The sequence below is a fragment of the Neoarius graeffei genome, chromosome 11 (genome assembly GCF_027579695.1).
Source record: "Neoarius graeffei isolate fNeoGra1 chromosome 11, fNeoGra1.pri, whole genome shotgun sequence".
Lineage (NCBI taxonomy): Eukaryota > Metazoa > Chordata > Actinopteri > Siluriformes > Ariidae > Neoarius > Neoarius graeffei.
This window is the reverse complement of record NC_083579.1, coordinates 56,929,338-56,942,784: the sequence shown is the minus strand read 5'-3', so window position 1 is coordinate 56,942,784 and position 13,447 is coordinate 56,929,338. Positions and strand designations below refer to the sequence as shown.

The 13,447-nt window shown below is 43.6% G+C and overlaps 1 protein-coding gene across 5 annotated transcripts in view; it reads right to left on the bottom strand.

Moving 5' to 3' along the window:
- ralgapa2 (Ral GTPase activating protein catalytic subunit alpha 2) overlaps positions 1–13,447 on the bottom strand; it is a 233,987-nt gene that overhangs the window by 135,560 nt on the left and 84,980 nt on the right. For all 5 annotated transcript variants that reach the window (XM_060934311.1, XM_060934314.1, XM_060934313.1 and 2 more), the window contains exon 4: positions 6,773–6,830. In XM_060934311.1, the coding sequence (XP_060790294.1) occupies positions 6,773–6,830 (58 nt within the window). The remainder of the gene's footprint in view (positions 1–6,772; positions 6,831–13,447) is intronic.

Below are 13,447 nucleotides of genomic sequence, written 5' to 3'. Positions count from 1 at the left end.
CCCAAACATGTACAGGGTACCACACGTGACTCTCCAGAACAGTAGGGGGCAACAATCACTCATTAACACAACAGCAACCACAGTCATGGGGAAAACTGCTGACTTGACAGTTGTCCAGAAGACGATCATCAACACCCTCCACAAGGAGGGTAAGCCACAGGAGGTCATTGCTGAAAAGGTGCACAAGCAACAAGGATGACCACAGCCTTGAGAGGATCGTCAAGAAAATTTAATTCAAGAACTTGGGAGAGCTTCACAGGGAGTAGACCGAGGCTGGTGTCAGTGCATCGAGAGGCAACACACACAGACGTCTTCAGGAAAGGGGTCACACGTGTCACACTCCTAATATCAAGCCACTCCTGAACCAGAGACAAGTGGCCCTTTTCCACTACCCTTTTTCAGCTCACTTCAGCTCGCTTCAGCCCAACACGGCTCGCGTTTCGACTACCAAAAAACAGCACGACTCAGCTCACTTCAGCCCTGCTTAGCCCCTAAAGCTCGCACGGTTTTGGAGTGGGGCTGAAGCGAGCCAAAGCGAGCCGAGTGAGGCTGGGGGTGTGAGCAGACACTCCCCTGTGCACTGATTGGTGAGGAGGAGTGTCCTCACATGCCCACACACGCCCCGCGAGCACGCTGGGATCTGTAAACACCGCAAACCCGGAAGGAGAAGAATTACGAAAATTTTTGAAGCCTTATGCGCCTCGCCTCATCTATACGCTCTTGCCAGTATCTGTTGGCGTTGTCGGTGACAACAAGCCACAGCACCAAGACCAGCAACACTAACGACTCCATGTCCTCCATGTTTATTGTTTACTATCCGGGTCGTGAGACTACCGCTTAAAAGCTCACTGATGTCACTGTTTGCGCTGCTTAATGACATCACGTGACGTCCACCCACTTTCGCTAACTCCAAAGTCAGAAGTGTCCTACCTGGGCTAAAGAGAGAAAGAGCTGGACTGTTGCTCAGTGATCCAAAGTCCTCTTTTCAGATGAAAGTAAATTTTGCATTTCATTTGGAAATCAAGGTCCTACAGTCTGGAGGAAGAGTGGAGAGGCACAGAATCCAAGTTGTTGAAGTCCAATGTGAAATTTCTACAGTCTGTGATGATTTGGGGTGCCGGGTCACTTGCTGATCTTGGTCCACTGTGTTTCATCAAGTCAATGCAGCTGTCTACTAGGAGATTTTAGAGCACTTCATGTTTCTATCTGCCGAGAAGCTTTATGGAGATGCCGATTTCTTTTTCCAGCAGGACTTGGCACCTGCTCACAGTGCCAAAACTACTACCAAATCGTTTGCTGACCAAGATATTACTGTACTTGACTGGCTGGCCGGCCAACCTGACCTGAACCCCATAGAGAATTTATGGGGTATTGTCAAGAGGAGGGTGAGAAACACCGGACCCAAAAATACAGACGAGGTGAAGGCTGCCATCAAAGCAACCTGGGCTTCAATAACATCTCAGCAGTACCACAGGCTGATTGCCTTCATGCCACACCGCACTGATACAGTAATTCATGGTAAAGGAGCCCCAACCAAGTACTGAGTACTGCACAGGATAAATGAACATACTTTTCAGAAGTTGGACATTTCTGTATTGTAAATCATTTTTTAATTGATCTTTGGAAATATTCTAAGAATTTGAGATACTGGATTTCTAATAGCAGCACGGTGGTGTAGTGGTTAGCACCGTCTCCTCACAGCAAGAAGGTTCTGGGTTCGAGTCCCGTGGCCGACGGGGGCCTTTCTGTGTGGGGTTTGCATGTTCTCCCCGTGTCCGCGTGGGTTTCCTCCGGGTGCTCAGGTTTCCCCCACAGTCCAAAGACATGCAGGTTAGGTTAACTGGTGACTAAATTGACCGTAGGTGTGAATGTGAGTGGTTGTCTGTGTCTATGTATCAGCCCTGCGATGAACTGGTGACTTGTCCAGGGTGTACCCCGCCTTTCGCCCGTAGTCAGCTGGGATAGGCTCCAGCTTGCCTGCGACCCTGTACAGGATAAGCGGTTATGGATAATGGATGGATTTTTGGATTTTCATGAACTATAAGCCATAATCATCTAAATTAAAACAAAAAAGGCTTGAAATATTTCTCTTTACTTGTAATGAATATATAATACATGAAAGTTGACCTTTTTGAATTAAATTATGAAAAAAATTGATATTCTAATTTGAGATGCACAAGTATTTTTGTGAGAAAATGATTTTCCAAATGTTAGTGTTTAAACCTCCATAGGATTAAAAAAAAAAAACTAGCCATTTCATCCATCATATTTATCCATCTCCAGATCATCAGCATCCTAATACAGTCCTGTAACACACACCATGCAGAGGTCAGATAATGACAGCAGGTTTAAAAAGTGCTTCACCCATCAGTGTGTTTGTGTGCATCTAATAGGAGGATTATCATTGAAATGAGCTACACTAAGCCCAGAGGGCAAGCGACTGCATCAATCCCCACCTCAGTGCTTTAACAGAGACACTAACGCTGAGAGGAGTTCTCTAAATGAGCTTCTCGCCTCCTGCTAGAGAAACTGAAACCAAGTGAGGCATAATTCAATTAGCAATTTGCATTTCAATCCATGCTTCTCATTTACATTTCTCATTTACTCACCTCTCTTGTACAGCAGTTAATTATTTTCTCCCACAAACCAAGTGTTAGGCTTAAGCCCGATTACACAGATAATAATTTACCTCAACATCTCGGATCTACATCTGGCTATCCAGTCGGAAGAAACACTAATATGTGAAATCCCCGATAGCATACTATTAGCAATAATACAGTCTGTAGCCTTTGAATAACTTCATTAATTCAAAAATGTTTGGCTGTCTGGGTAAATACATCAGATGTTGCTGCAACTGAATTCCGGAAAACAGCCAAAATAACGACAAATCCGTCTGCCAATAACACGCTCTTATATCTTTACTACATGTAGATTTATTAGCGAGTTTAGAATCTTCCTCTTTCAAACGATACGATGCACATCTTAATACACAGTATACTAATACCAAAATAATACAGTGACAATTTAACACACTTCAGTTCACTACTGAGCTGATAAGATTCATTTCAGCACCAATACAATTTGATTCATTCGACTCAGTTCAGTTAAATTTTGATTTTTCACCCTGGGAAAGTCTTCACGACAGAAGAGTTTGCACTTTCCAGTTCTTGATGCATTCAAGCTGTGGGTTGTTGGGTTTTTTTTGCCGTCTTATAACAGAGAAAATAGTGTGTGGTGAGGAAATAACATTTTATAGCTGCTACAAGTGATCATTAAGAGCAATATCACACTTGAGGTTTTGCTGTTGTATGGAATATCAGCACAGCTGTGATTCGGTTGCAGGCATGAGGCCATAGGGCGTGTGCCATAACTAATCACAACCATGCTGATAGTCGGTACAACAGCAAAACCTCGAGTGTGATGCCGCGTTTATATAACAGTTCTGTAAACAAGAAGTTAATTCTTGTTTAGCAGAAATACATCCCGGAGAAGCCACACTCCTTTTACAGCACTTCGACCAGCTGGCTGTAGCGCATGTTGATTTGTAAAAGTCCTATTAAAAGGTGCTTCCAGTAAAATTGGTCTCTCTTCCCATCTTCATATTTTACACCAAAAGGTATATTCCTGAAAAGCATCGAGTGCCGTGTCCACTGATGATGTCGCCAACACTACCGTAGCAACCATCACGTATTAAAAAGTGGAGTTTGAGGGCGTATTTACACCTACGTTGTTTGGTCCGGACCAAACAACCAAACGAACCAAATTTCCCTTGGTACGGACCTTTTGGGTTGGTCTGAATACAAACCACCGAACTCTGGTCCGGACCAAACAAGCGGACCGAGACCGAGCTGCAAGGTCGGACTCGGTCCGGACCAAAGGAACCCTGGTGCGGATCTTTTGGAGGTGTGAAAACAGACCGGACCTAATCCGACAGTTTTGCTTTTTTGTACCTCGGGAGCTTCTGTCGTTTGTCGAGCATTATGGGAAACAGAGTTTTGACACTCCACTGCAAAGTGCAAACACTGTTTCGGTTGTCAAGGGTCGTTCAGTCACCAGTGGTAGGCGAGTACAAAAAATGAGTAGGGGGCAAACGTGGGCCGAGGAAGAAACGCGCACCCTTGTGGATATATGGGCAGATGTCCACATATCTGAGCTTTTGGAGAGAACACACAAAAATGCCGACGTGTTTGCTGTATTCAGTAAGAAAATGAAGAAGGGGTTCACATGCTCCCCAGAACAATGTCGGCTAAAAGTGAAGAAACTCCGTCAGACCTACATTAAAATCAGGGACATTCTTTCAAAAAGTGGCGGTACTAGCGACGCAAAAAAGAAATTCATCTATTGCGTGAAGAGCCAGAACTGTCACAACATGATGTGCGCTCATCAGCGCTATCCTCGGTAGCCGCCTTGCCCTTTGTCGTCGTCGTTGATAAATTACTTGTATAGCATAAATTACTTGTACAGCATAGTAATATATACAACTTGCATAGCATAGTTGATAAATTACTTGTATAGCATAGTAATCGCACAATTGTGAAAACAGTAAAAACTGGAAAAAACATATAGCTTTGATGACATTAAAAAGAATAACAGCACGGAAAGCCTCCATGAATACTTTTGAACTTAACGCTTTGTGCGCGTGTCGTCTCTGACCAATAGCTGAACGACCTCAGGGCGCGTGGCTTTGTTGACAGATTTTGGTCCGCTTACTTAAATGTACAGTGTGAAAGCGAACCGCACCAAAATGAAAAAATAAAAAAAACATTTGGTTCGGACCAAAGCAAGTGAACTATCGAACTATCCTGGTCTGAATACACCCTGACTTGCCAAACACCAACAAGTGAAGTGATGCACACAGTGAAACGTCCCAGTGCTGTTCTATTAAATATTGGCACTCTTGGGATGCTGCTCGACCAATCAAATTAGTTGGCCAGAACTAACTGTTGTAGAACAGGAACTACTGTGTATTGTGGGTGTAATTTATTACAATGCTCTGCATACAGAAGTGCTTTTAGCAAGGCTTCCTCATGAGGTTTTGTTGAAAACAACATCCTGAAAATTTGAAACAGTTTAATTTAGTTTACTTTAAAACCTTGTCTTGGCAAAGACCATGATGAGTTTAACAAAGCAGCAATAAATGCAGTCAGTTTGCCTAAAAATCTCAAACTCTGCTCGCTATGTGATTTCCTTAATAACATAGTGAACATCACAATTTGCTCAAGTTGTTGGATACGTTCCATCACAGAATGGAGATGAACCTAATCAATTCAGCTTGTAATCAGATGCTAGCTGTCTAAAATGTTCATGATGCTCCTGCGTGAGTAGGTGTACAGATATTCCTAATAAAGTGCTCAGTATACAGTCAGAACAGGGCTGTAACAATATACGGCTTCATATTTCCTTCGTCATGAGGCTCTCAACTCAATGTCAGTGCATCAAACACCACATAATAAAATACATTATTCATCATAAACCAACACTTGTATTACACAAGGTGTAATAAACATTTAAACTTTGCTCAAGCCCATACTCCATTCTCTGTAAAAGTAACTTCCTCTTTATCTCGTACTGTATAATGAGACGCTATAGGAGTCCTAACAAAAATATTACACTTGTCCTAAGCATGCTGGTTTTCCGGGCGAATACACTGCCATACAGGCATACTACTGTACGAGATCAGCAGCAAGCAAGCAGGAGCTGGAGGATCCCCTAAGTGTTTAAGGAGTGGTAGTAGGGGTGTTCACACGGCAACTTTTACTCCGGTGTAGCACCGGGGCTGCCCCGGTAGAGCATTCACACGGTACAAAGTTATACCGGTGTAGTCCCTGAAAGCTGCTTAAACCGGTGCAAATCTAACCCTGCTCGGGAGGTGGTTTAAGAAATTTACTCCGGAGTAAATGCTAGTTTGCGGGGCAGCACCGATATAAAACGGGCCGTCTGAAAACTACAGGGGTAGACTCGCTACGCGTGAGGAGAGTTGATTACATACGGGCATTGCATAATTTGCATCCTGGTATTTTGCACTTCCAAAATGGCGAATATCAACAACAACAGAACTGCGTGTCTTCCAGTGTTGCCAGATTGGGCAGTTTTGAACATATTTTGGGCTGGAAAACGTCAGCAGTATCTGGCAACACTGGTGTCTTCATCCACGTTGTTTTCCCGGCGCTTGGTGATGCCATGACAACCGGGAAAAGGAAGTACATTTTCACGCATGCGCATATTTCATTTCCGCATTATTACTATCGTATAGCACGGTCGCAAAAACTGCCGTGTGAACGCAAGTGGGGCTGCACCGGCGCTAACAGGCTTCTCTCTAGTAAGCAGGTTTGTGACGTGTGAACGCTCCACAAAATTTACACCGGTGTAAGATGTATCGCAACAAAATACATCGATGCAAATATGTGCCGTGTGAACACCCCTACTGTATAAGGGAGCACTTTGGCTTCCTGGTAAGTTAGGACATTGATGGACAAACATTACATGCTGCACAGAGTCGAAATGGATCACAGTGCTGAAATTGTCCAAGTGTTAAAATGTGAATGGTTTTCCCAGGATGCCACACAAATCAGGTTTTTCTTTCCGAAAATATTTTTAAAAAATTAAGTACAGTTTTTATAGTATTTATCATAATTAACATGAAAATACTTCCATAAGTAGAACACTTTTCTTATGATCGGTTCAAAAGTAATGACACCAAATTGACTGATGTGTAATACCAAAGATCATTTCGTCTGCCTGAGAGTGGAAAGAGCGTTTTAGTTGCACTTACCTATACTGTGGAACTGCCATCGACTGTTGATTTTCTCTGGTAGCAGTTGAAGTATTTTCTGCAAGAGGCCACAATTCACACCGTTAGCTCTTTTTTTTTTTTTTTTTAAGAAAGTGAAAACACCACTATACAGCGACTTTATGTAGACTCTTGGAACAAATTTCACAATCCAAACAGGGTGCCCAGTTTCAACTTCGCTGCAACGTCACAGACTCGCGCTATTGGGCGGCACGGTGGTGTAGTGGTTAGCACTGTCGCCTCACAGCAAGAAGGTCCGGGTTCGAGCCCAGCGGCCGGCGAGGGCCTTTCTGTGTGGAGTTTGCATGTTCACCCCGTGTCTGCGTGGGTTTCCTCCGGGTGCTCCGGTTTCCCCTACAGTCCAAAGACATGCAGGTTAGGTTAACGTGGGGTGGCCTTGGGCTGAAATGCCCTTGAGCAAGGTACCGAACCCCTGACTGCTCCCTGGGCGCGCTAGTGTGGCTGCCCACTGCTCTGGGTGTGCGCGCGTTCACCAGTGTTGAGCAAGTTACTTCAAAACTGTTTTGCGTTATTACTTGTTACTGTCATTTTAAAGTAATTCATTACATTACAATATTACTGTACTTAAAATGTAAGGCATTACACTACTATTGCATTACTTTTAAGTTACTCTCACCAAAATAACTGGAAGTATGGATTTGGCAATCTAAATGTACTGTAGCTCAAGACGCTCAATTAGCTCATCACACATCCTGTGGAAGGTGATGTGGTATCTGACTGAGCTCGGCTTATGGTTAAAAACAGTAGAATATAATAGCCACAGTGACGGCTCATGGCACAATACAAGGAACAAATCAATCATCGCAAGAACAGACAAAAGGTGAAAGTCTGGCAAATTGTGATAGAAATACTCTAACTTTAGGCCTATTCAGTTTCATTATCTCTAGCTGCTTTATCCTTCTACAGGGTCGCAGGCAAGCTGGAGCCTATCCCAGCTGACTACGGGCGAAAGGCGGGGTACACCCTGGACAAGTCGCCAGGTCATCACAGGGCTGACACATAGACACAGACAACCATTCACACTCACATTCACACCTACGCTCAATTTAGAGTCACCAGTTAACCTAACCTGCATGTCTTTGGACTGTGGGGGAAACCGGAGCACCCGGAGGAAACCCACGCGGACACGGGGAGAACATGCAAACTCCACACAGAAAGGCCCTCGCCAGCCCCGGGGCTCGAACCCAGGACCTTCTTGCTGTGAGGCGACAGCGCTAACCACTACACCACCGTGCCGCCCCACGATGTTCTTCACATCCTTATTTTTCACAAACTTAAAATAATGGACGTGTGCCCATCTGGAGAATGTGCTATCCGACGTTAGATCAGCTGCAGGTTCACTCCTCTCTCTCTCCTGTCCGACTAGCCTAAAGGAAAAGTGAAACATTTTGCGCGGACGTTTCACCTCTGCTGAGGCCATTATTAAAAAATGTTCTGTTTCCGGTCCACCGGCCGGGTGAGTGCCGTTTGTGCGGGTGAAATTTTTTTTTTTTTTTAAACGCCGGTTTTTCGACATTTTTTTCGGGTTCGTAAATCTAAAATCGAACTTGACATTTCCGCATTCCCAGGGCTTTCCACTAAGGCTCATACTAGCCAGCCATGACAAATAAGTAGCCGGGGGAGTAAACACAAAAACTCCTGTGCACGCAGTTCCCAGGGTTAAATGTATTTTCCACAGACCATTTATTTATTCACTTTACTCAAATACGAAGTAAAATGGCAGTAAATCTTCTTTCTTTTCTTGCGTATTGCATCATGAGGCGTTCCTGGCTTGTAAATCTCTTATTTTCGGTGCATGACACATTCACGCAGCTGAGTGCGCGCGCACACCGCATGTCGGGGCGCGGATGAGTTACTCTCCCTTGATCAACGGTTCAGTTTGACACTGTCAGTCCGTTAGATAAACATTTAATTTTATTAAAATCGAAAATTAATATTTAGAGCCTGTGGGCTACAAAAATAGTCATTAAAGTAGCCGGCTGGACTTAATTGTGTGGCCGGCAGCCGGCGCTTGTGGAAAGCCCTGTCGAATCAGCTCTGCGCATGCGCCGTGCGGCACAAAAAAAATGGCAGCCACCATGAAGGAAGGAGAGCCGGAGTTTTCAAACATTTGCTTAAGTGTGAAATCGCAAAATGGTATTCTAGCGAACAACAAAATAGTAAAGAATCAGAAAAACAAATCATTCAGTGATCATTTTAATAGTGTAATTTCATCCGAACTAGGCCTAACGGTCGATTCAGAACTACAAAAAGTCCGCGTGTCGGACATTTTAAGTACCTTTGTAAAAGTTTTACAAATGTTGCAGTCAGCATTTAAAATGCTAACTTAAAGTTTTTGTACAAGTTTCAGTTGATTTAACGGTCATATTTTATTAAATGTGTCTGCTTTTGTAATAAAAAAAAAGTACTGAAAGAAAAAGCAAACACAGCATTGCGATTTCTTATCCATCCATATATAATAAAAATAAATGAATAATAAATCCCTCCCTCCCGACTGAAATTTTTTTTTGCCCACCCGGTGGACAGGAAACGGATTTTTTTTTAAGGATGGCCTGATCTCGCGGTGATTTTGGCGAATTTGTATGAAGGAAAAATAAAAAAACCACCACTTCATTCCAGGTTAAAAATGCATTGTAGCATGCATTACTGACATTTGTACAGAGTAAAATATTACCAATTTTTTTCCTGTAATGCCTTTCAGAAAAAAGCAATGCATTACAGTAATTCGTTACTTTTGTAACGCGTTCCTCCCAACACTGGTGTTCACTGCTTCAGATGGGTTAAATGCAGAGGATGAATTTCACTGTGCTTGAAGTGTGCATGTGACAAATACAGGTTTCTTCTTCTTCTTCTACTGCTGTCATCACTTCATCAATTCACTGAATTACAGCGGCTTGCCCTTTTGACACTGCGTCATTATGGCAAATTCAAAGGGTCCACAGGGAGACCAAGTGCCTGGGGAGCTCAGGAATTGAGCAGAGTAATGGCATTCACAGCACTGTTTTATGGGTAATAATGACAGCATTACCAGTCTACGAGAAGCTCATCAAATCAGAACATAAATAAATAAATAACCCAGAAAAACAAAGTACGTCACCCTTTCACCATTGGGCACTTGTGCAGTCTCAGACTCTTCCAGGTGTGAAACATTATTCCTGCTGCTGCTACTGTATTCTGAGCATGTCAGCTTTGTCAACTGAAAGTGAATACAAGCCCCTACCCCCTCGTCTGACTCTTCAGTCTCAGGCAAGATGTGACGGGCATCAATCAGCATGTCAGCATCACAGTCTCAGCGTGTCAAGCTCATTTACTGCCTGGTCTGATCTGAGGCGTGATGACACATGAGCTGTGGCACATTGTAGCATGTAGATATTGAGCCTCTGTGTGTGCTTGGGTGTGTGGAGGACAGCTCAGGATTAGCGCTTGTCCTTGCCTTTAAGAAGCAGACGCGTTATTAGAGATGATAGCTGTCGAGGAGGTTCGGTTAAAGCCTGTGCACTGGGAGTCCACAACAGAAGACAAACGTTCCAGTAATGCTTCGATCGCTCTCGCGACGCTGGCGGAACGCAATCCCCTGCAGAGCCGCACTGGCTGCCGAGACGGCGGATGTGAGCTGGGCAGGGTAGAGCCCCGGAGTGGCCACACAGCTCTGGATGCCGGAGTCTGCTCTAATCTGCCACTGCTCTGCAGGCATAAGGCTGGAGCATTACAGCAGACTGCGCCTCACCTGCCTCTGCATTTACATGATCCGCACTTGGCTTTCCTGCCACATGGCGTGCATGACTGGGAATACAGCCGCTCCAAAACACTCTCCTAGCAGGGATTTAGAGCAGAACATCCACAAAGTACTTCCAGAACTTTTACAGCCCTGGAGAACAAGCAGCGCTTTTGTTCTTAAAAGAAATGTGTAGAAAAATTACACAAATTATTTGTAGCAATTTAATTTATACATTTTTTTGGTCAATATTAAATAAAAGTTGTGTTAGAAGAATTCAGCTTTTTCTCCCCCTTTGTGTAGTTTTATGATTAACACAACCTGTGAATTTGTTCACAACATGCAACACAATGTGTGTAGACTAATCTGCTCTACACAAACTTTTTTTTTTTTTGAATGCATAAGCTATTTGATTTAGCTGAAAGGTAGCCAGTACACAGTCTGATGATGACACCAACTTGCCATTTCATTTTATTGTATACTGTTGTACAGAAAATATAATGCACTAGCAGGTTACCTGGCGCTACCCGGGTTTTGCAAAATTCTGGGTTGCCCCCGGACTGCCATGTCAAATTTGGGGAAGATCCATCGAGAAATGGTGACGTTAACCCAAGACAAACAAAAATCCAAACATCCACCACCCAGGGGCCCACTGGGGACCGACCTGTAAATGAATTTTGTTTATATCTGCAAAATTCTGGGTCATCCACAGACCTACCAGGCAAATTTGGTGAAAATCCATCGAGAAATGGCGACGTTAGCTCAAGACAAACAAACTTTGCCACTGATAATTCACTTCACTATGATACACACATACATACATACGTTATTGAATGGCCCTGAACACCCGCTCCATTTCTCAGAGAGGATATAAACACCACTGCTAACGCCAGCCATTTAGCAGCTAATCAGTACTTACTACTCGCAGTATCATACACTGGCCCTTTGCAGATAAGATTGAAGATTGTTTACGTCCCTCTGGAAATCAGTGGAATGATAGTAACTCAGGTGAGGGATTTCAGTGGGGGAATTTTAACTAATGGGGTAACTCAAGTCATGTTACATTAATGCTAGCTCTCTCCTTCTTCAGCTTGAATAACATTAGCTTGCTACTGGTTTTTTAACAACTATACCTCATTGTGCTCTTGAAGCAGGCAAAGGCTGGTTCGTGTTGTAGTTACAGTAGGAGTTAATTGGTTTTGGCTGGCAAGTTTTCCGTTTTGTGCATGGTGTCCCCAGGTAATGCTAACTTCCAGTAATTTTAGTTGGAGTGTGTGATAAGCATCATAGGAGTTGTAGAAAGACAAAACTGAAATTTAACTTGAGATATTTTATGTAATTGTGTGACATTTTTATTAGCAAATTAGTTTGTACTTGGTATTATTAAAGAGCCTGGCAAGAACTAAGTTCTACTCATTATTCAGCATCATGAGACAGGAATATTATAATTTTTTTTTCCTTCTTGCTAACTATAAAATTTTGCTGTATAGCTAACCAAGATGTACTTCATATAGCCATGGCTAGCTTAACCCAATTATTTCCCATGACTGCAATTCTTTTAATACAAATACACTGAAGAAAATATACAGTGGGGCAAAAAAAGTAGTCAGCCACCAATTGTGCAAGTTCTCCCACTTAAAAAGATGAGAGAGGCCTGTAATTTTCATCATAGGTACACTTCAACTATGAGAGACAGAATGGGGGGAAAGAATCCAGGAATCACATTGTATGATTTTTAATGAATTAATTGGTGAATTCCTAGGTAAAATAAGTATTTGGTCACCTACAAACAAGCAAGATTTCTGGCTCTCACAGACCTGTAACAACTTCTTTAAGAGGCTCCTCTGTCCTCCACTCGTTACCTGTATTAATGGCACCTGTTTGAACTCGTTATCAGTATAAAAGACACCTGTCCACAACCTCAAACAGTCACACTCCAAACTCCACTATGGCCAAGACCAAAGAGCTGTCAAAGGACACCAGAAACAAAATTGTAGACCTGCACCAGGCTGGGAAGACTGAATCTGCAATAGGTAAGCAGCTTGGTGTGAAGAAATCAACTGTGGGAGCAATTATTAGAAAATCGAAGACATACAAGACCACTGATAATCTCCCTCGATCTGGGGCTCCACGCAAGATCTCACCCCGTGGGGTCAAAATGATCATAAGAACGGTGAGCAAAAATCCCAGAACCACATGGGGGGACCTAGTGAATGACCTGCAGAGAGCTGGGACCAAAGTAACAAAGGCTACCATCAGTAACACACTACGCCGCCAGGAACTCAAATCCTGCAGTGCCAGACGTGTCCCCCTGCTTAAGCCAGTACATGTCCAGGCCCGTCTGAAGTTTGCTAGAGGGCATTTGGATGATCCAGAAGAGGACTGGGAGAATGTCATATGGTCAGATGAAACCAAAATAGAACTTTTTGGCAAAAACTGAACTTGTCGTGTTTGGAGGAGAAAGAATGCTGAGTTGCATCCAAAGAACACCATACCTACTGTGAAGCATGAGGGTGGAAACATCATGCTTTGGGGCTGTTTTTCTGCAAAAGGGACCAGGACGACTGATCCGTGTAAAGGAAAGAATGAATGGGGCCATGTATCGTGAGATTTTGAGTGAAAACCTCCTTCCATCAGCAAGGGCATTGAAGATGAAACATGGCTGGGTCTTTCAGCATGACAATGGTCCCAAACACACCGCCCGGGCAACGAAGGAGTGGCTTCGTAAGAAGCATTTCAAGGTCCTGGAGTGGCCTAGCCAGTCTCCAGATCTCAACCCCATGGAAAATCTTTGGAGGGAGTTGAAAGTCCATGTTGCTCAGCGACAGCCCCAAAACATCACTGCTCTAGAGGAGATCTGCATGGAGGAATGGGCCAAAATACCAGCAACAGTGTGTGAAAACCTTGTCAAGACTTATAGA